Source organism: Neomonachus schauinslandi, chromosome 4 (assembly GCF_002201575.2).
Source record: "Neomonachus schauinslandi chromosome 4, ASM220157v2, whole genome shotgun sequence".
NCBI lineage: Eukaryota > Metazoa > Chordata > Mammalia > Carnivora > Phocidae > Neomonachus > Neomonachus schauinslandi.
This window is the reverse complement of record NC_058406.1, coordinates 152255688-152278127: the sequence shown is the minus strand read 5'-3', so window position 1 is coordinate 152278127 and position 22440 is coordinate 152255688. Positions and strand designations below refer to the sequence as shown.

The 22440-nt window shown below is 39.8% G+C and overlaps 1 protein-coding gene across 1 annotated transcript in view; it reads left to right on the top strand.

Moving 5' to 3' along the window:
* Positions 1-4261: 4261 nt before the first annotated feature.
* The window catches only part of YWHAZ (tyrosine 3-monooxygenase/tryptophan 5-monooxygenase activation protein zeta), a 30595-nt gene continuing 12416 nt past the window's right edge, over positions 4262-22440 (top strand). The window contains exons 1-2 of the mRNA XM_021688701.2: positions 4262-4713; positions 7620-7924. Coding sequence (XP_021544376.1) covers positions 7631-7924 — 294 coding nt within the window. The 5' untranslated portion in view covers positions 4262-4713; positions 7620-7630. The remainder of the gene's footprint in view (positions 4714-7619; positions 7925-22440) is intronic.

Genomic DNA, 22440 nt, shown 5'->3' with positions numbered 1-22440 from the left:
AGCTTACCACAAGATCACTTTCCTTTTCTTACTCCCTAACTTCACTTTTTTCCTCCCCCTTTTTTCTTTCCTTTTTTTTTTTTTTTCCATGCTTTGAACTTGCCAATGACATTTACAGATACTACAGTGCTAGCTGTTACAAGAGATAAACCTAAATCTCAGTAGCTTAAAAATTAGAAGTTACCCCCAATAAAGTCTAAAATGATAAGCAAATAGGCTCTCAAGGATCCTTTCATGTTCCCACTCTCCTCTAAAGCCTTGCAATCCTCTCCATTCAGTTCGCAGAGAGAGGTTGATTCAGGGACTGAACAGAGGTTCAAACTGGAAGATTTTATGGGACAGGCCCACAAGTGGAGCACATCACTCTGGTCATATACCATTAGTTAGTGCTCATTCACATGGCCACACCGAACAGCAAGGGAGACCCAGGCAATGGAGTCCAGCTGTGCTCTGATGGAGCAGAATGGGTTTGGTCAAGAGCTAACAAGTCTGTCTCTGCCACAAACTCCAGATTATTCCAACAATAGATAATCGTGATCTAGAGCACTCTGTTCAGCTCTCTCCTTACTTTCTTACTTAATGCTTGCAGTAATCTGATGGGATTGGGTGTTAGTATGTGCAATTTAGTAGCCTAAGGTAACATAGCTCTGATAGACAAAACAAGATTTGCACTCAATTCTGATTCCAAAGCCCACTGCACTATGCAGCATTTCTCCAATTAAATCATGTTAAAGCGAGACTATAACCTGACTGAATTGCAATTAAAATTAAAAGATCACCTAACTACTGCTTCATCAGTAGAGTCCATCTTTTGAAGTTTTTCCAATTTGAATAATGCACCTATGCAAATTCCCCTGGACTCTTATTTTAATGTATAGCATAGATCTGAAGAGGTCACGACAGTCCCTTGTACATGAGTGGTGCCTACTCACTGTGTCATCCCTTAAGTCTCATTGGTGCTAACAAACTAACACAAATTTGTGTTTCCAGAGGGAACATCTTTATACCTCACTTTTTCTTTTTAAAGATTTGTACTTATTTATTTTAGACACAGAGCGAGAAAGCGTAACCAGGAAGGGCAGAGGGAGAGGGAGAGGGAGAGAGAATCTCAAGCAGGCTGCGTGCTGAGCAGAGCCCAACTTGAGGCTCAATCTCAGGACCCTGAGATCACGACCTGAGCCAAAACCAAGAATCAGACATTTAACCAACTGTACCACCCTGGCGCCCCTATACCTCATTTTTTAAAGACATCTTAAATATATCGTTCATTTTTTTTTAAAGATTTTATTTATTTATTTGACAGAGAGAGAGACACACTGAGAGAGGGAACACAAGCAGGGGGAGTGGGAGAGGGAGAAGCAGACTTCCCGCGGAGCAGGGAGCCCGATGCGGGGCTCGATCCCAGGACCTGGAATCATGACCTGAGCCGAAGGCAGACGCTTAACGACTGAGCCACCCAGGCGCCCCATATCATTCATTTTATCTTCATAACCCTTTGAACAGTAGAGACATCAGATATGTCCACTTATTAATGAATAATAATAGTTCAATTACTTTGTGCAAGGAATGGTGCTAAGCAATGTATATATGATTATAATTACTTCTCTTATAATTATGTAAGATACATCTTACATAATTATAAGTACTTATATAAGCTACTTACATCTTATATATTACATATATATAAAACTTCATTTAATCCTCAACACCACTTAACAAGCTAAGTGTTATTACCAGTATTTTATTGATGTGGCAATTAAGGCATAGAAGGCTGAGTAAATTGACTGAAGCAACAAAGTTGAGCAGTGAAGAAAATAAAACAGGTCAGGCTACATGAAATTCTCCCAGTAATTTTCCCGAGTTCAAGTTCATAGGTCCTCTTTATTTTTTGTTTTGCCATTATCCTTGCCATATATATTCCTATTCCTCAAAATACTTATCACTTGGGCTTTCATGACTTTCTCTATTCTTGCTTCCCTGCAACTGCATTACACCTTTATTCCATGAGCTCAAATTCCTTGATTTGAGTTTGTAAACCTAATAATTCCTGTTGTTTCATACACACATGCCTTGCTATTTAAAACATGAGGTAAACACCTAATTTAGCTGTTTCCTAAAGTAAATCCACAATTTATTGATGCAAAGAAATCCCTAAACTTCCTCTAAAACAAAAGGGTATTATTCTATCTAGACACATAGTTGAGATAAAAGAAACATCAATTTCCATTTTAATAAGATTTAATATATTTTTTTAGTTTTATTTATTTAAGTAATCGCTACACCCCATGTGGAGCTCAAACTCATGACCCTGAGATCAAGAGTTGCATGCTCTTCCGACTGAGCCAGCAGGTACCCCTAACTTAGTATCTTCTGTCAAATTTCTGGTGCCATGCCTAGCACAAAACCAAAGACAACTTAAAAAGCGGGGGGGGGGGGGGTTGAAATATTAATATTTTAAATGAGTCACTCTCTAAAAGACTTTACTTGGGAGTCAAAAGAACGATGACTTTAATATCTCAGAAATAAAACCCCGATCAATTTGTTCATCAAGTTTAGTACGAATCTGTTCTGATGCGGAAAGTTGGGAAAAAATAAAATACCCTGAAACTGATCTGGTCACTGGAAAACTCTCTTCCTGGTTTATACTTTACTATCTAAATGCCAGCTGGAACCTCAGGCAAAATGTAATTTGTAGACCGGTTTGTGGCAGAAACACTGTATCCAACATTCAGAACAGACAAGGTGCTGGAAGAGTGAGGACAGACTTTATGTGTCTGCTACTGATAAATTCAATCCTCTGCACATCTTGAGCCTGAACTCTTTTGTAAGGCTCCTTTGTCACCTGTGCCTTAAGACAGGCCCCCCCTAGTAGGTGCTCAATAAAGGTATGTTGGGGGGGAAAAAAGAGACAAACCAAGAAACATACTCTTGACTACAAAGAACAACAAACTGATGGTTACCATAGGGGACGTAGGTGGGGAGATGGGGGAATAGGGAATGGGCATTAAAGAGTATACTTATCAAGATGAAGGGAAAATGATTTTAAAAAAGGATATGCTGGAAAACTCAGTAAGGCCAAAATGGAGTTTGCAAAGGGGTAGTAGGAAGAGTTCTAAGTTCTCATTGCTAACTATAAACTCTAGATGACTTTTGCAGCTGGTTTTGCAGGCATGCCAGCACTAATCTTTTCTTAGCTCTAACATTTAAAGGGAGAAGAGGCAGAGGCATTTTACACTGTTCATGTAGCTCTTTGAACTTCCTTAAGTTGACTGGGTGGAGGCTCTACCGTTTTAGGCTGGCCCGTTTGTATGGCACCTGCAATTTCCGCTCTTCTCTTTCCCCCTCTTCCTGGCTCCAGGTCCTTGCTCCACTGCCAGCTGGGTCAACGGGGGCCCTGGGAACTACCACGTCCCTCAAACCTTGCTTCAGGAGAAAGCAGGTAGTGATCTTTATGTTTTAAATCACTGCAACATGAAGTCTTCCAGTGGACGCTTTATTTGGATAGAAAAATCCAATCTACGAGAAACGAGTCGGTACGGGCCAACCTCTATTCTTTGCCTCTCTTCATGCTAAGGCCTCCACGATCACCCGAACCCTCCATCTAAGAAGGTTGCCGTTTCCCCGCCGGAGCTGTAGGCTTTCTGAAAGAGGCCGCCTCACCTCCCACCAGCTCCGCCCCACCCGACCCACCTCACCCCCACTTCGCGCCCCCATTGTCCCCTCGCAGCTGTCACTGCGCACAGATCCCGAGTCCCCTATTGGAAAACTTTCCCGTCACTCAGCCCATACTCCGTGGCCGGATTCCTCTCTCTACTCCGAGCCTTAAAAGGTCTAAGACCGCTTTCCGCGAGGCAGCAGGTAAAAGTCGCGGCGGAAGAGAGGAAGGGAGGGGCCACGCGCTAAGGTTGGCCCCGCCTGCCGACCGGGTGCGGCGGGCTGGGGGGTAGCGCGCCACACCGCCCCTCCCCGACCGTCTGACCGCGCCCTCCCCTGCCAACCCCAAATCCTGATCACAATGCCAGAGCGGCGGAGCCACTCGCGTAATCCACCCCCGGGACGACCCAGGAGGCAGTTACCACCGCGAAGCACGGAGGGCGGGGCGGGCCTGGGCGCGGGGGGGGGGGGGGGATGTGAAAGGTCCCGGATGTTGCTGAACCGGAGCCCCTTCTAGAGGGAGTGACTGGCGCAGGCGCAGAAGGGCCGCACGGAAAGCTAAGGTGGGGGTGGGGAGGAATTTCCTTGCTGGTTTAGAGGAAGAGTGAGCCTGTGGAGGTTGCGGGGGATTCGAGAAGGCGAGGCAGGCAGGCAGTGGTGGGAAGGAAAAAGGAAGGAGCTTCCTGCCCAGGCTCACTCTCCCAAGAGCAGAGAAGTTGGAAGCTGAGCGGGGTGGGGAGGAGCGTTGGTAGCGGTAGAAGTGTACGCTCCTCCGCTCGCCCTCTAGCGCGGGCGGGCAGGACGCGCGCGCTAGGGAGCGGCGGTTGCACTGGGCCCCCAGAGCTGTGGGCACCAATCAACGGTTGCCATAGCAGCGTTTGACGTCATCGTGCGTGTGGTGCCCCTGCTGTCGGGGCTGGTGATTGGAGGAAACCCCGTGTCTGCGGAGCCGCTGTAGCCTGTGAGCAGCGAGATCCACGGACAGAGTCTCAGCCTCGCCGCTGCCGCCCAGAGACTGCTGAGCCCCCGTCCGTCCGCCGCCACCCACTCCGGACACAGGTAAGGGACCCGGCCGCCGCCGCCTAGTCTCACTCCTTCCTTTCCCAGACCAAGCTTCCGAAAGCGTGGGGGCCGTCTCCGCTCCACAGCGCCTCAGCCCCGCTCGCCCGGCGGTAGCGGCGCTGGGCTGAGGCGGAGTCTCCTCTGGCGGAGACGGGCGGCGGCTTCTTTTCCGCCTGGTTCGGGCGGGCGGCTCGCGGCCGCCTCGGGCTACTTGCTTCCGGACCGACGCCTCGGCCCCGATAAGCGCCCGTTCCCGGACCCCGTCCCCGGGGTGGTAAGGGCGCCCACACGCGAGATCCCCGGGGAGCCGCCCGGTCGCCGGCTGCCGGGGGTGGCCGAGGCTCCTCTGGGCGCGATCCGTTCCCACCCGCGCCCCTTCCTCGTCGCCGCCCCGCTCCCGCCCGAGATAATGACTCGGTGGCTGCGGGCATTGCAGTGGCGCAGGTGAGGCCGCCCCCTCCCCTCGCCGCCCTCCCCTCCCCCTGCCTCTCCCGCCCGCTCCTCCGCGCAGCCTCCGCGCCCAGCGCTGCGGCGACGGCACCCAGCCCTCCCCCATCCGGGCGGCGGCGCGGCAGCAGGGCTGGGCCTGGGGACCGGGCCGCGAGCCGAGTCCGGCCCGGAGGCACCCGCCAGGTACTCTAGGGCGAGGCCTCGTTTCTGGCACGAGGGGGAGCCGGCTCTGGGGTGGGGCTGGCCTGGGACCTGGGGCCGAATTTCCTGGGTTCCTCAGTGGGGTGGGGGATGGGGCTGCGGTGGGGGTTTTTTTGTGTGTTTTTTTTGTTCCCCCTCAGGGTGAGTGGGGGGCTCCGAGCCCAGGTGGGGATAGAGAAGAGAATGGGGAAGGCGGTGGGCCGGCGTCTGGCTCGCCTGCCCGGTGGGCTTGAACGGGAGGGTCCCCGTGCTGGCTTTTTAGACGCTGTTCTCTCGGGGCGGGTGAGGCTGAGCCTAACAGCCGGCGGTGGCCCAGCTCGCCTGGGTGTGGCTCTTGCCCCCTCCCCCACCTGCTGCAGCTGTCGGGTCCTTATAGACTAAATGAGCACCATTGGTGTCCGGTGGCGGAGGAGACGCGGGTGGGAGAGTGGGGTGTGTCCGCCGCCCGGCCGGTCTTGGTTCCGCTTCTGCGGGAGGCGCTGGCGTTTCTGCCCCCGGGGCGGGCGGGCGGCTCCCCCCCCCTTCCCCCGGCTCGGGCGGGGGCGCGCTGCTCCTCCCTCTCCTTCTCGCTCTGGTGGGGGGAATTAGCACTCAGCAGTAGGTTGGGCTCCTTGACACAGATCCGCCATGACAAAGAGGGAGAATCGGGGACTTGGGCGGAGCCAAGGAGGGGTGGTTGCGGATAGCGCGCACGGAAGGATTTGCACTTTAGAGTCAAGGTCTGTCCGTGTTCGTTTCACCTCAGTCGACGTCTTAGGTTGGTTAAGGGTTAAAATGGGTGCGGCGAGTCCTCTCCGCAATACAGAGGCGAGGCTTTGGAGTACTACTCTGTGAGAAATGCACTTCCCCTTGTACTCGAGGGGTTGGGGAGAGAAACCTTTGTACTGATTTTTGATAATTTTTCGTTAGAAGCAGCATTAACCTGAGAGCGTTTTGAGTTCCTAAGGGAAAAATTAGTAATTTCAGGGGTGTGTGTGTGGGGGGGGGTATGAGATCATAAATTTTAAATAGTTTTGCATTGGCACGGTATACCTCGCAAATAAGCGAGCTGATTACTTCTTTACCCTGTTCGATTTGGCTTTTAAAAAAGGTATTATGGGATTTCCCTGGGAAGGTAAAGGATGTGATACTGGGGAGTCTGTTCCTATAGTGACTGTGGGTCTTCTGTTCACCTTTTAATAGTGCACTTCAGGCTGTATATTTATCTTTAAAATCACTTATTCTGTGGGGATCAGTGTATGGCTTAGTATCTTTCTGTGCTGTTTTAGCACCTTTCAAAAGGATATCTTTAAGGAAAAGTGTAACGGGTAAATTAAAAGGTCTAGGGAGCTTTAAAATGAAAGAATTAGGTGAGAAGTTAGGGTAAAGGCAGCTTGAGTGACAGTTAAATTTTGACTACTAGAAACACTGTAATTTTATATTTAAACTGGAGCAATGACAGAAAACACTGACCACACTAGAAGCACTTAACATACACATTTTAGTGCTCATGTATGATGGTAAGTTGTAGGACTCATGGATGTATTTTTGAAGCATGTATGCATAAAACAAGGTACAGGTAATGAGGCTTTAGGATCTGTTAGCGATTGTGGGTGCTTGTTTCATATTCAGAATGCCTTAAATCAAGCAATTTGGCCTATTCTCCCAGAAAATTGTCATGCTGTGATCAGCTGGCAATTGGGGTAGGGGTAATACCAATAAAATTTAAACTTACACATTTCTGACAAGAATAGTAGGTATTATTAAAGTAAAAAGACATGAGTTACATTAAACTGACCTGAATCATGATTCTGTGGAAGTACGGTAGAGGTTGTAATGTTTGTTGACAGTGCTTTCACTAAAAAAACAAACACAACTGCTTAATTTTGGATTACTTATGGTACTGGAAATTGGAATTGAGATTTGGGCCAAGTAAGGTAAGGGTTAGATTTTAAGGTAGCCTCTTTACCAAGTGTGCTTTGGATTTATGTGAAATGAGGATCTTCTGAACAAAGATGGTGTAATGCAATTTTAGTTTTGCTTCTCATTTGCTTTATATTTATGGCTTTAAATTTGTCCCCTGAATGCGGAGTATACCCTCTCCCTTTTTTTTCCTATTCTGGTCATCCTTTTGTGAGGCTGCATTAAATTCCTCGCATGAAGATTCTTCCATAGGCATTAAAGTTTGAAGTGTTAATATAACTTATTTACAAAAGGTATAATTTTGAGTCTGTTCGGTGGAAAAATCTAAATGCTACTTTTTTTCCCTGCAGAACATCCAGTCATGGATAAAAATGAGCTGGTGCAGAAGGCCAAACTGGCCGAGCAGGCTGAGCGATATGATGACATGGCAGCCTGCATGAAGTCTGTAACTGAGCAAGGAGCTGAATTATCCAATGAGGAGAGGAATCTTCTCTCAGTTGCTTATAAAAATGTTGTAGGAGCCCGTAGGTCATCTTGGAGGGTCGTCTCAAGTATTGAGCAAAAGACGGAAGGTGCTGAGAAAAAACAGCAGATGGCTCGAGAATACAGAGAGAAAATTGAGACCGAGCTAAGAGATATCTGCAATGATGTACTGGTGAGAATCATTCAGACTAGCTTCATTATAATATAGGGCTCCTATAATGAATGTCAAGTGTTACTTTCAACTTTTTCTTTCTTTGGTTTTTCTTTTCCTTTAAAAAATTGAATGTTCTAAATTTTGAAGTCTTCAGGGTGTCATTACTAAAAGGTATTAAAACAGTTGTGGGTAAATTGGTATAAAATAAATGCAGTACTGATTATCAGTTCAGGTAAAGACTAGTAGTGTATTTTGTGCTAATTGAAAAAATAAACTATTATCATTTCAGTTATGGTTAAGGTATTTGTAGTAGTTTATAGAGCTCATTTTCTTAACTGTACATCTGCAGATACAGGAATTTTATACGTATCCTGTTTTATGTAAGAGAGATGTAGTAGGAGACTCATTGTAGACATAATATCCTTCCCTGGTTTAGCCACTAAAATGTAATGAATCAGCTATACAAAAAACTGTGGCTTCAGAGTTGCTTTTTGCCTCTTCCTGCATTTAAGTATTAGAAGTCAACTTTGAACACTGACAGCCACAATAAAAGATTATGAATAACTCAAACTTGATTTTTCTAGGTTCAATCAAGAAGTATTTTAAGAATTTAGTACATACTGTCGTTGAAGCACTGCTTCTCTAAAAAGCTTAAAAGAATTGAACATTGCATTTTAGCTATTTTTAATCAACCTTCTTAAAAATGATAGCTTTCTCATTGAGAAAAGTTTAAATCTTAGGATAAATTGGTAGGAGATCCAGTCATTTAGTATATGACATATACATCAATACTTTTCCTTTTTAATGAACCAGGAGTGATTTTATTAAATGATTACCTATAGGACTTGGGTCTCACTCAGTATGGCGGGGCACTTATATATAGAGAGAGTATCCCAATTTCTCTGGACAGGTTACTGGTTCTGGGACTCAGAATAGAAATCCAGGTGCACACTTATTTGAAACTTGTTCATGGAAGGGGTACTCTAATGAGCAACATAGGATTATTTCTGTGGTTTTAGGTTTAGGGCTTTTGTTAAAGTTGTGTTGGTATTAAGATTCCTTCACAGAAGTTTTTAATTACTAATGGGATAGCTTTAAGTCCTAAATTATTCTCAAATGGTATTTTCTTTAGGCTGTATTTCAAAGAACAGTATTTTTTATCTTAACAGGGGCTCACAAAGTCTTCTCATGTAGTGTCTGTCTTGGGTGGGGTTTTTGGGTTTTGTGGTTTTTTTTTTTTTTTTTTTTCTTTTAAATCTTTACATTAATAGGCGTCATTTATTTCTAAGGTGGGAAAGAAATTCTGTGTTTTTATTAAGGCTAAATAACATGTTTATCTTGTGATTTGCTGAGGTAGTAATATTTAAAATTCAAAAATACGTCTTTCTATAATAATAAAACGTGTTGGGTTTTTTCCTCCCTTGCTCTCTATGCGGACTAATACCTGTGTAGGTGTTACTGAATTTTCGCGCTGGTGTTTTTCCTGCAATTACATCTGATAATTTTTATTTTGGTTTCAAAGAATTTGTTGAGTTATAACTTAAGACAAAAGCCAATCTTAGGAATAAAAGGGGATGTAGTAACATTTACTCTTTACTAACAAGCTTCTTTGCTATTCCAGGTAGGTATTTGCATGTTTTTCCTACACAAAGTATAAAAGCTCCTGTCATTGCGAGGATTTTTCTAGGAAAAGACTGTAGCAGTTTTAACTTTGCTTCCCTTTGGTTTCCTTATCAAAAAAAAAAAAATACTGCATAGGATCAGTGGATGGTAATAACTAGACTAATTTCTAGCTTCTTTGATTGATCTTTGATTGATCTTTGATCTTTATTAAGGGGATTTGATATTGGTGACTATCCATGTTCTTCAGAAGAGTACTGGCCTCTCACTAAGTCTAAATGAAATTTCCATCTTGAGAGTATAGATAAATGAAAGTTTAATTCCTTTACCATACCAGAGCCAAACAAATTTTTGCTTCCAGCCTTGGTCTTTTAGTGACCTAAAAGCAGATCTTTTAGCTCTGCTCTGTTAGTGATCTTTGCATAGTTCATGCTTCCTAACATATAGTATCTACTCAGGTATTTGCTGAGTAAATGAACAAAAAGGCTTCTTCAGAAAAGAGGATAATAGAACTAGGTCAGCAGCACTGCTAATTTTCCAAGACCTTTTCTGTTTCATCTTGGGAAAATTCGGTATTTACAGATACTGTGGTTCTTTTTCAAGTAGACCATCATCTTTTTTCAAACAGGTCATGTTGGCTGTGGAAACATCTTGCATAAAATTCCTTTTCCCTCTTTGAGTAAACTGGAAGAATAAAATAGAGCAGAACTGACATTTCTCCTAGAGAAAAAACTTTCTGATGTATTTGATGATCAGGGAAAGTTTCCCTTAATTATATTGTAAGGTCTTACATGGTAAAAAAAATATATATATATATAATCACAATTTTTATTCTAGCTTTTTCTGAACTTTGACTCCCTTCCCCACTGTTTGAGAAAAATAAGCAGGTAATCCTTTTTCAGAATTAATGTTACTGATCAGTTGCATCAGTAATGAAACAGACTTCATTGTTCTATTGAGCACCTGCATCATACTGGCCAAGACCTTTTCCCATAAAAAGGAGCTAAGTTTTTCTGAAGAGCTCTTTAGTCTTTTATTAAATGGTTACTGCCATTCTGGTATAAGCGTTTATCAAGTGTTTAATTAATATCATTTATTAAACAGAGAAAAGGTAGTCTTGTTACTTTGTGTAAGAGTTATAGAGCATTAAAAAAAAAAAGTTATAGAGCATTATTGTGGAAAATGGTCACAGGCATGTTCTTCACAACATGGACTTCTCTTTTTGCAAGAGAACTTGGGGTTCTTCCTTGTGTTGTTAATTTGAAGTTTCCAGTATGTGAACTAATGCAATCTGCCTTTCCTGCCGGATCTTAGACAAAAGCTCTTTTGGTAGTAGGGTAAGGACTCAACACTAGTGATCTCTACTACCTCCTCTGCATAAATCCACAAGAAGCAGCCAAAAACTGGATAGTTTTGTCTTGAACATGAAATGACAAAATACATACTAGAAAACCTAATTCCAGTTCTAAGAAGAATGTAGTGGTGTAAAAAGAACACCACATTTTGAGTCGGACCAACTTTTTACCATCTAATAGTTACAAGGCCTAAGGAAATCAATCAGTTCCTCTGAGAAAACTGAGTTCAATTAAATGACAGTAATGTCTACCCCATAGGATTGTTACAGAGAATGAAAATCAGGAGGCTCTTAACTCTAGAGTCTAGGAATGGGATTTAAAAGATCCAGGAAGCCTTAAAAACTGTATTTTTGTGGGGCAGAGGGTCCATTTTGACTAGTAAATTTTCCAGAGTTTCATTAAAAAATCTGAAAGCCACTGGTATAAGGCAAAAAACAGCTTATAGGAGGTGAAGCAGTAAAATCTTGAATCTGGCATCTGTAACAGTTGGCAACAGTAGTTGAGTAATAGCAATAGTTACTCAGTTAACTTGAGTTCCATTTTATTATGCTCTACATTTTTATTTGCCCCAGGCAGTTTTAAGGTGTGGTTGCTGGGCACTGGTTTTTATCTGTAGACTACAGAACTGCCATTAAGCAGGAACAAGCTAGGAAACCAGGTAGCTTTTGGGGCTTTGCTGGTCTGAATATATTGTGTGCCTTGGGCTTTAAAAACCACTATTTGGAATTGTAAGCTGACAACCACTAGGCAGCTTATTTATTGGAATAAGGGCTTCTCAAAAGAATTCTGCAGTGTCATACTTATCTTTATTACTTAATATATTTACATGTTTTTTTCAAATGGCTTTTGGTATGTTTGAAAATACAAAGACCTTCTGTTGCATAGAAGATACACCTGCAGTCTCTTCCAGGGAGGAATACATTGGACAGACTCTTCTTGATAATAAAATTCATTATTTTTGGAGAGTTGTCATGATAAGCAGTATTGCACCTGGTAAGGTAGTTTATACAGTTGGAAAGTCTGAGGTGTGTGATGTGAAAATGAAAGGAAATAAAGGAATGAAAATAGAAAGGCAGGTGATTGCTCTTCGGTGGATAGGGGAAGAATAACCAACAACTTAAGAGCAACAGGCTACCTATCCTTTTTCAGTATAGCAGTACTTCACTAAGAATGCCTTTCTAACCTGTTCTAGTAAAAGATGGAGATGCTTAGTTTTAGTGATGAGCTGTGAAGATGATGATGATGATTAGTGTGTTAAAAGTGAACTAAGAGGAAAAGTTTAAAGGATTTGAAATTGGAATTAGAGTGAAAAACCGGAGTTAAAATCTCAAGAATAGGAAGTACAGGCACACTTAAAATGATTCAACTCTTAATCTGCCCAAGAAAAAGGAAGAAATTGTAGGTGGCCCCTACAGAGGCATTTTGAATTAGAAAGGTGGAAAATAAGCTCCCTTTGAGTTATAATAGCTCCCCAAGAGTAATTTTGCTTTTCATTTGTTCTTTTAAGAACACTCAGCTTTACTAGTAAAGAAATCCTAGTGGTAACACCTCAATAGTGGTACAATAGAAGCATCCTAATTGGTTAATTGAAAAGTAGTTTATATGATCATACTTGTTTTAAACATTTGTTTTAAATTAAAATACAGATGTGTATGTTCATTTGTCCATTTTTAATGTGAGGTGAAGGCCTTTTCAAATAATTTGCTAACTACCCCTATCAATGATGTATCCTTTATAAAATACAGTTTGAGTCTGCATAGTAGAGTGAGAATTTAAATGTTTGGTAAGCAATCAGTTCAGAATCCCTCTAGAAATGTGTAATTTTTTCTAATCTTTTAGTTGTCCAACCCATGCTATTTTTCTGTATGTAACTCCCTTTAAAAACTAGTTGTTTCCTCACCCCCCCCCAAAAAAAGTGCTCTTCCAAAGCACTCCATTTAGTTTTCATAGTAACATATCTTTTCACACTTGTATATCCTAACATTTAAATAACAGAACATTTTAAGTAATTATAGCCAGTATAGTGGCATGGTTTTGGAAACAAATATCAGACTATTGGTCGGATATCTTAACAAATGTCAGTAACTGCTGATAGGGCGCCTGGGTGGCTCAGTTGGTTAAGCGACTGCCTTCGGCTCAGGTCATGATCCTGGAGTCCCAGGATCGAGTCCCACATCGGGCTCCCTGCTCGGCAGGGAGTCTGCTTCTCCCTCTGACCTTCCTCCCTCTCGTGCTCTCTGTCTCTCATTCTCTCTGTCTCAAATAAATAAATAAAATCTTTAAAAAAAAAAAAAACAACTGCTGATAGAAGCTGAGGGGGAGTCCAAAGAGTAGCTGAAAAGTCTATCCTCAAGCATTTAGCCTAAGTCCTGGGCATTGTCGGGTTTGCTTACCTAGAAGTGAAGAATATAGTATAATCCCGGTTATCAATTAAGTGAAATTTGGTTAATCCAGCAGTTAAGGATTTGTAGAAGAGTTGTTGCATTCTAGATCATTCTGTTAGAACGTTAGGTGGGGGGAACAGTGCTTCCTTTAAAAGGCTTTTTCAATAATTTTGCAAGAGATGAGACTAGGAGAGATGGGTACTGGCTAGATTATACTATACTATCATACATACCTAGCATAATGTTATAAACTAAGGAGTGGGGGACTTCAAAGGCCGTGGAAAAACTTAAGGCCCTGGAAAGTGACACCAAATTTTGCCTCTTAGAAGGTAGATTGGTAGACATGCAAAAAATAGTTGTTTTTATAAGGAAAATCAGCTTTTATAATTTTACAAATTTTTTGAAGATTTGATCTCGTTCTTTGGACTCATTTTCTTCTACTAGTATCAGAATAGATTCTCAGTGCCCATATAATGGATATATAGTTAACCATTGTTTATACATTAATCTTGTTTTTATACCTGGGGCTTTAACCTATGAAAGACTTGGGTTTTTTTTCCCCCCATAAATATAGTATCTTTTCATACCTGGTAAGTGGTTCTAGCATATAAAGGGAGTCCCGTATGTGAAATAGTTTTGCCTTTATAATACTGAGTTAAATGTTACTGGGCCATTTGAGATTAATTTGACTATACATTTTTGATCCCAAAGTAAGTGATCTTTGGCGCATTCATAGTGAAGAATGTATATGCATATGAGAAATTTTCTTTTAAAAAGTTAAAATTATAGATGTTCTGAAGTCAGCCATATTAAAAAAACTTGTCCATTGGAATTATAATAAGTGTTAGAAATTTTTTTTCCCCCTAGAATTTCTGAGATCCCTATTGTGATTTCATCCTGGTTCTTGTAGTTTGATTAGTATGATGGTTTTACATTGAGAATAAACAGTGCTCTTTAGGGGATTTGGAATTGCTCTAAGTTTCAATATGCCAAAAGCCAGAGTTCATCTTTCTTTCGAAGTTACCTCTCCTTTCTGTCGACTTAATTTTGGCAGTTCTGTGCTGCATACAGCTCTTATAATTTCTGTAAAGCACTGATTCCCTTCTGTCCTTCTGTTCGATCTTTGCCAAAATCCCGTACATAGAGCCTTTGGCTCTAGTTTGGTCTTAACCACTGTCCCTGATACAAGCCGTTGCTAATTCCCATCTTTATGGCCTGAGCATTTCTGCTTCATTACTCTGCTTTAGAATTTACTTTAGTCTTGTTTTTGTTTTTGTTTTTTCCAACTTCAGAGGATTGGCTCCATTCCTTCATTCTCCTTGAAAACAGAATGGACGGTTCATGTTGGTGGTATTTAATTTGATATTAAGCATATCAGTATTTTTTAAGTAGCACAGATTTTAATTTGGCTTGGGAGGAATGGAGTGTTTAGCCACCATATCTCAGCAGTTTCCATGGTATTAGGCACATTGCTGTGCTACAGGTCATTCTTCGTTTGTTCTTTCTGAATGAAAAACTTCTATCTGCAAAAATGTAGTACCAGTTGTCATTTGTCATTGATTTAGTGGTGCATTTTCTGGTAAGATAATGTGACGTAAGTAGTAATGTGGTATAGAATAGTCTTTTTTTTTTTTTTAAGATTTTATTTATATGACAGAGCACAAGCAGGGGGAGCTGCAGACAGAGGGACCAATGAGGGGCTCACTCCCAGGACCCTGGGATCATGACCTGAGCTAAAGGCAGACGTTTCACCAACTGAGCCACCCAGGCGCTCTGTAGAAGAGTCCTATATCTTGTCAGAGTTCACTTTTCTTTTCTGTTGGCTTATTTTATTGCTACAGTGTGGCTCTTAAGGCAACAGAGCATGGATGTATAGCTGATTTGGTATCAGTATGATCCTGTGATACGGACGTGCACATTTGTTTACACTCGAATAGATTACTAAAAGGTTTCAACATCTAAACTTTTGTGACTTTTCTTTTGATACAATTTGTATGAGCATTCTTCTCTTTTCCCCCAAATAAAGATACGCTTACAGTGGTGTTAGCCACAGGTAGGATGGCAAGTTAAGAATGTAAGGACAGTCTGTCAAATGTTAATATGTAGAGTTAAATAGACCAAAATAAGACTTTGTACAATGGGTTGACCTGTATGCCTGTTCATTTTTTTTAAAATGTAGGAAAGACCCTATTGCATTTAATTTTCAAGGAGTGCCCAATTTTGTTGTATTGGGATTTCGTTTACTTGAATTGTTTAATGAGTAGTTAAAAACGTTTTTTAGTGGAGGTTAGTTCCTATCTTGAAAACAAGTTTTGGGATCTAAGAGGGTTGTTTGTTTGTTTGTTTGTTTTTAATTAGTATTACCAAGGAACCCAGTCTGAGTTGTGTGTTGTCTCATCTTGATCAATTACAAATGCTTTTCTGAGAAAAACCTACTTGTTGATCCAAGACTCATGAATTGTCTGCTTGTAATTTTTTTGCTTCTTAAAACATACAATAAACACCATTGCCCAGAGTTTAGGAGGACGTAGACATGCTTGGACCACATTTAACCCAGGGACATTTGGTGAAATCCTACCCCAGACGCATTACTTTTAAAATGCGATTCTGTGAAATTGACAGTTGAGGGCAGTATTATATATAGGCAGGCTGTAGTATACTTAGAACAAATTCTCAGTTCAATAATTTGAGTACTTTACTACTGTGTTTGGAAGATGTTCAGAAATAGACATCCTAAAGTGATCGTGTTCTTTGCTATGAGTTAATGACTTTTCCCTCCAGTTTCTCCTTTGGTGGTTTTCATCTGATAGAGGGGCTTTTCATCAGACTTAATTAGATCACAGGGATAAGACTTGAAGAATAAACTTGTGTAATTTTTCTAAATGTATACTACCTTTAAAGGGATGATAGAATCTAGCACAGGCTATGCAAACTTTTGGGGTTTGAAATTTTTACTCATTTTATGACTTTGGGCAAGTTATTCCATCTCTGTGACTATTTCCACATCTTCAAAATGGGAATGGTGATAGTATCTACCTTGAGGATGTTTTGAGAATTACTGAGTTAACACACACCCATGGTGATATTAAAGGTAAGCAAATATACTGCTTACCTTTTTTTGTACCTCTGATATCACTTCAGTGTGACTTGATTTATTAATTTTGAGGTTAAATGTAAGAATTTTAATTGCATAAATTCTGTATATTTAATAATTATTTTGTAAGCTCCCTATGTTATTGAAAAATAAATACATAATATTTATACAAATAAATATTATATATAGAGATATAATAAATACTAAAAGCCTCTGCTCTTAAAAAATCTTGACAACTTAGGGAAGTGGGCATATACCCAAATAATACAACAGAAAGACTTCGTGTTTGGTTAACTATGAAAGAGCTGGTCTTCACCTTTTTTTAAAGAGCAACTGATAAAATCTAGTCCCACTAGGGAGTTTATAATAATATAATACAGTGTGCATGTGCAAATTGAAAAACACTATAAAAAATGAGGTGTTTTAAACAAAAAGTGTTTTGTGGTGGAAATACTGAGAAATGGGGCCTTGGTTGGTGGTCAGCCCTGGTCAGGGTTGATGCCAACTATAAAAAGGGTTCTGCGTCAGGGGAGAAGGAGGAAAGCCCCTAAGCATGTTAGAACAGTTTTAACAGTTACCAATTGGTGCTCTATAAATTCTTTTTGTTACCTTCTACCATTTATCATTTTATCATTAGGAGCTACATTTTGAATATGAGGTAAAACATTGATTATCCTGGGATTATTTTGCCTAGTATTAAGAATCCAAAGGCAGACATTCTCTGAACCTGATTTAATTTAGCAGTTTTTCATCCCACTTATTTTGAGTTTTTTCACCGAGGTGATTTTTTATTTTTTTATTTATTTTTAAGATTTTATTTATTTATTTGACAGTGAGAGAGGGAACACAAGCAGGGGGAGCGGGAGCGGGAGAGGGAGAAGCAGGCTTCCTGGTGAGCAGGAAGCCCAATGTGGGGGGCCGATCCCAGGACCCTGGGACCATGACCTGAGCTGAAGGCAGACGCTTAACAACTGAGCCACCCAGGCGCCCCACCGAGGTGATTTTTTTAAAGACATACATACAAAATGTTTTAGAACACCAGGCTTTTTATCAGCTTTAAGTTTTCCGCAGGTATCTTTTGATTCATTTTGGGGAAAATTTAAGGAGCAACTACTCTAGCTTTCAACAGGATTTAAGATGAAATTTTAGGCTGGCTTTAACATTTCCTTAAACACCAGGGTTAAAATATATCTTGGTTTTCTCAAATTCAGTTGTTGATTTTTTAGAAGTTAAATGGTGAAGATTTGCCATTTATTAATGGAAAATGCATTCAGCTAAGTGATTGGTTACACTCCTCTGTGATCCCATCCTTGAAGTTAAGTGGCTTTGTCTTTTCATACTATATGACCTGATTTATAGGACACCTAAAATTGTACTCTTGTAGGCCAATATTGCATAGAAAGATGAGTTTAAGTCAAAATGTCTGCAAATTAATTCTTGACATGGCCTGATTCATTAGCATTTCTGGTGGAGCACTTTTCTTAATTGGTTGGTTGGAAGCAACTAAATGAAGTTGCAGTTGAAAGAGGCCATTCCAGCCACAAGGGGGAGCAAGAGACTAATTTCCAAGTCAATGGGCCCCAGTTGCCACAAAAAGCCTGCTTGCTTTTTAGAATTTTAGATTTAGGAATGATAAAAGGCTCAGTGGCTCTGCAGAATAAAGTGAAAGTTCTGAGAAAACTCTTTACACAAGGGAATTGTGCAAGACTAGAAATTTGAACTTACACAATGTGCTGTAAAATTGGATTTCCTATTGAGGTTGTTATTAAAAATGACTTCGAGATGTTACAAAGTTTTGTAACTAAATAATAAAATAAATTGGGAGTTGACTCATTGAATTTTAGGTTTGAAGCAGCATCCATCCTAGATTTTTTATTTTCACAGATAAGAAACTGAAGCTCAGAGGTTTAATGACTTATGTTAGGTCATACCATAAACATAATACTTTGTCTCTTATTATATATCACCTTAGTTGTAGATTGAGACATGATGTTTACTTTGCTATAAATGCATGAGTTTTTAGGAGGGATTGAGGATTGTTGGAATAACTGGATAAAATTACTTTAATTTCATTAAAAACAGTGGCTTCAATTTTAGACTGCATTTTAGGATTCTGTACTTAAATGAAAATAATGAGAATCTCATTTGTGAAAGCCTTTGTGTCTCAGTTTCCTGCCCCCCTTTCTCTTGTTAACTACTGGCATTTTTCATACATGATTTGTATGAAAGTAGAATATCTGTATCCTGACCTCTCCCATTTGTTTTCATAGGAGAGGGGCATGGAAGTACAATCTAAAACAGGAATGGGTTATGGGAGCTTGATCTTTCCCATTCACGTATTTAGTGAGGTCAAGTCAAAGGAGACATACTCTGGGCATATTTTCAAATTGCAGTCCATAAATGTCTCATTAGGGGTTCTTTTGCTTTGATATTCTGGGGCTATTTACTGTTTGCTAATGACATGCATATTTATCTTAATGGAAATAAAATTTAGTACTAGTAGTGGAATACTAAGAAAAAGTGGGAGCCTCCTTTCTACCCCTCATATTTTTGTTTACAAATGTATCAGCACTTGTTTTTGTGCTGTTTCTCTCCTAAATACAAATTTTACCAATCAAATAAGGAAATTTGAAAAATACAATTGAGCACAAAAATGGTCTGAGCGTGGAGGAGCAAACTCACTGGTATTGTCATGTTCTAGATATAGTCACTATTAAAAAGGATTTTTCTTTAAAACTTATTTTTATATAATATTACATAACAAAAATGGAAAATAGCCTTTTTATTTTTACATACGGTAGTTAAATTCTTTCTAACCAGTTACCTTATTTTTTAACTTTTCATTTTGAAATAATTTCAATGTAGGGAAAAAAATTGGGAAAATAGTATGAAGTATTTCCCATATATCCTTTACCCAATTCCCTAAGTATTAACATGTCGTATATAACCACAGTATAATTATCAAAATCAGCATTTTGTAAAATAACTGATGAAATAAACTGTATAACCTAGAGAATTTATTCACAGATAGTACCACTTATAACCCCTACTTCAGAGTACTGGCTTGTTGTTTTCCCTAATTCAGAGTACTGGCCTATTATTTTGTTGACTGTCCCTCAATTTGGATTTCTCCGGTGAGTTCTTATAATTCAGATTGTGCGTTTTGGGAAGAATTCCATTTCCTGGAAGTGATATTGTGCCCTCTAGGAGACACGTGATACTATCCTGTTACTTCACCAAGATATCTAGATAGGACATTAATTTAAACTACTGAAGACTTGTAGAAACGCTGTATGATACAAAAGTATTAATCAGTTGAGTTGTTTTTTTTTTTAAGATAGACGCCACATAGTATGATTATTTTGTCAAAGGTTATGAACTGGATGTATTTTGCCAAAGTACTTTCTGAATAGATTATGTCATTTTCTGATGGATTACTCTTTGAAAAGGGAAGATATCCCAGTTCTGTAACTTGTAATTTTGCTTTGAAAGACATAGTTCACTAGCTAGCTGGCTTCATGTATTCTAATTGGCAAGCCCAAATCACAGCATATAGGCCAGTGATTTAATTTAAGTGCATAGTCACTGTTCTTTAGGGCTGAAATAAATGTGTACTTTCTAATGGGTATTTGTTAATTTTTTAGATTTTAGTCTAAGGACCCTTAGTCTATAAATTGATTCTCATTTAAGAAAGAAAGGAAGAAAAAGTGACCTTGAGTTTAAAGAAAATCTAAGGAATAGTGGTGGGATAGGAAGTGCATTAGAGAAGTTTTCCTGGGATAAAATTGGAAGGGAGGTTTTGAAATTAATGTTGGAGTGAAACGCAGGAAGACTTTATCTCTGGATTTTTGTCTCCCTTAGCCTCCTTCAGGGTCATTACATAGAACCCTGCAGCTTATCCAGGGGTCTTGCAAGCATATTAGGATATATATGTACCTAGCCTCCCCTTGGCTGCTGTTTCTGAATATAGTTGACCCTTGAACAACGTGGGGGTTGGGGTGGAGACCACCCCCCTATGCAGTTGAAAATTGTATAACTATTGACTCCCCAAAAACTTAACAGCCTCCTGTTGGCTGGAAGCCTTACCAGTAACATAAACAGTCTGTTAACACATATTTCGTATGTTATAGGTGTTGTACACTGTATTCTTAAAATTAAACTAGAGAAAATACAATGTTAAGAAAATCATAAGGAAGAGAAAATACATTTATAGTACCATACTATAAAAAAAAAAAAACACTTCTAGGTGGACCCATGAAGTTCAAACCCATGTTGTTCAAGGGTCATCTGTATATGTGCTTATAACACCCAAACACTTGTCATTGTGGAGCAATGTCTTAGGTCTTTAGAGAAAACAGAATATTGTTTTTTCTCTTTTTTGCAGAATAATCATTATCTAACATACAGTACCAACCTTAAGGATTTCTATCATGTTTTAACTAGAAGTTGGGTAAGATGATGAACTTTTGATAGTTTTCAGGTTGCTGAACTAAGTTTATTTCCTCAAGATTATTCTAGGTTTCTTCTGTTCTATTAAAATGAAACTGTTTGAATTATGCATATGTAATTCAGCCTGGGGATTTAATATTTAAGTGCCTAATATGTATAAAACTTGTTTCTTTAAAGAGCCTATAAGTAGGTTAAGAATAGATATGTATGTGAAAAGTTAAAGGTATAAAATTAAATTTTTTACTCTGGATAATAATTTAGATGTTATAGAGCATAGGATATGAAGTAAAAAAATAAAAATTTTCTGATTTTTGTCCTACCTGCTCAGAGGTAATCTGTATTAGCCTTAGTCCTATTTTTACCCTTCTGGGAATTTATGGTTCCTATGCAAACAATTCTATCCTTGAAGAAGACACATGAGTTAGGATTATATACAAAGTACTCTGAGGGCAGCGGGCTGACTTAGTAGAGTATGGGACTCTTGATTTCAGGGTTGTAAATTCGAACCCCATGTTGGGTGTAGAGATTACTTAAAAATAAAATCTTTAAGAAACAAGCAAAACCAAAAAACTCCCCAAAGTATTCTGTAACTTGTGCACACATATATGCACTTTGGTGTATGTCTTAGGCTTTATTCCATATTGACACCTCATTTTTAAAATGTTTTGTAGAGTTATATATGTGTGCTATAATTTATGTGTATATATGTGTAATATAATTTAACTAGTACATTATTGACAAATTAGGATATTTCCTTTTTTTCTTCTTTAATTAAAAGCTCTTGGGGTACCTGGGTGGCTCATTTGGTTAAGCATCGAACTCTCGATTTCAGCTCAGGTCATGATCTTAGGAGTTGTGGGATTGAGCCCCATGTTGGGCTCTGCTCAGCGCATAGTCTGCTTGTCCTTCTCCCTCTGCTCCAACCCCTGCTTGTGCTAGCTCGCTCATTTGCTTGCTTGCTCTGTCTTTAAAATAAATAAAATCTTTAAAAAAAAAAAAAAAAAGGCTCTTCACTAAACACTAGAGGTATAGAAAACATAGGCCTAAACTGAATAGTTTTGAGAATTAGCTTTAGGGAGAACATAGAATTAGAGCTGGATATTTAAAGGTGGATCGTATTTAGCACAGATTGCTTTAAATCAATAGTGATGCATGGACTCCTTTTAGAGGGGGTCCCTGAGGTCACAATTATTTTCATGATAATACTGAGTCACCATTGATTCTTCACTGTGTGGACATTAGCACTGATGCAAAAACTGCTGGTCCTAATACTAACAAAGAGTGGGACCATACTGTATTAGTAATTTATGTATTCCTCACCACCACCCATCTAGTTTTTTTGGGGGGTGGATACTGGCTTTACTTACTGTCCTTGAAGCTATAAAATCATTAATAGCCCTTATGTAGATAATCTTTTTAATATTCTGTGAGGCATAATGAGAAGTATAACAGTTAACCTCCAGGAAAAGTTTTTGTGATTGAATCATGAGCTGAACTAGCTGCTCCCTTATTTTACCCCACAGAACACTTTTCAAAGAATGACAGAAAGGCAAGCTATGGTTATTCAGGCTTGAGTATTTGGCAGACATCTTGAAAATGAAGAAGTAATCTTGTCACTTTAATGAAAACAAA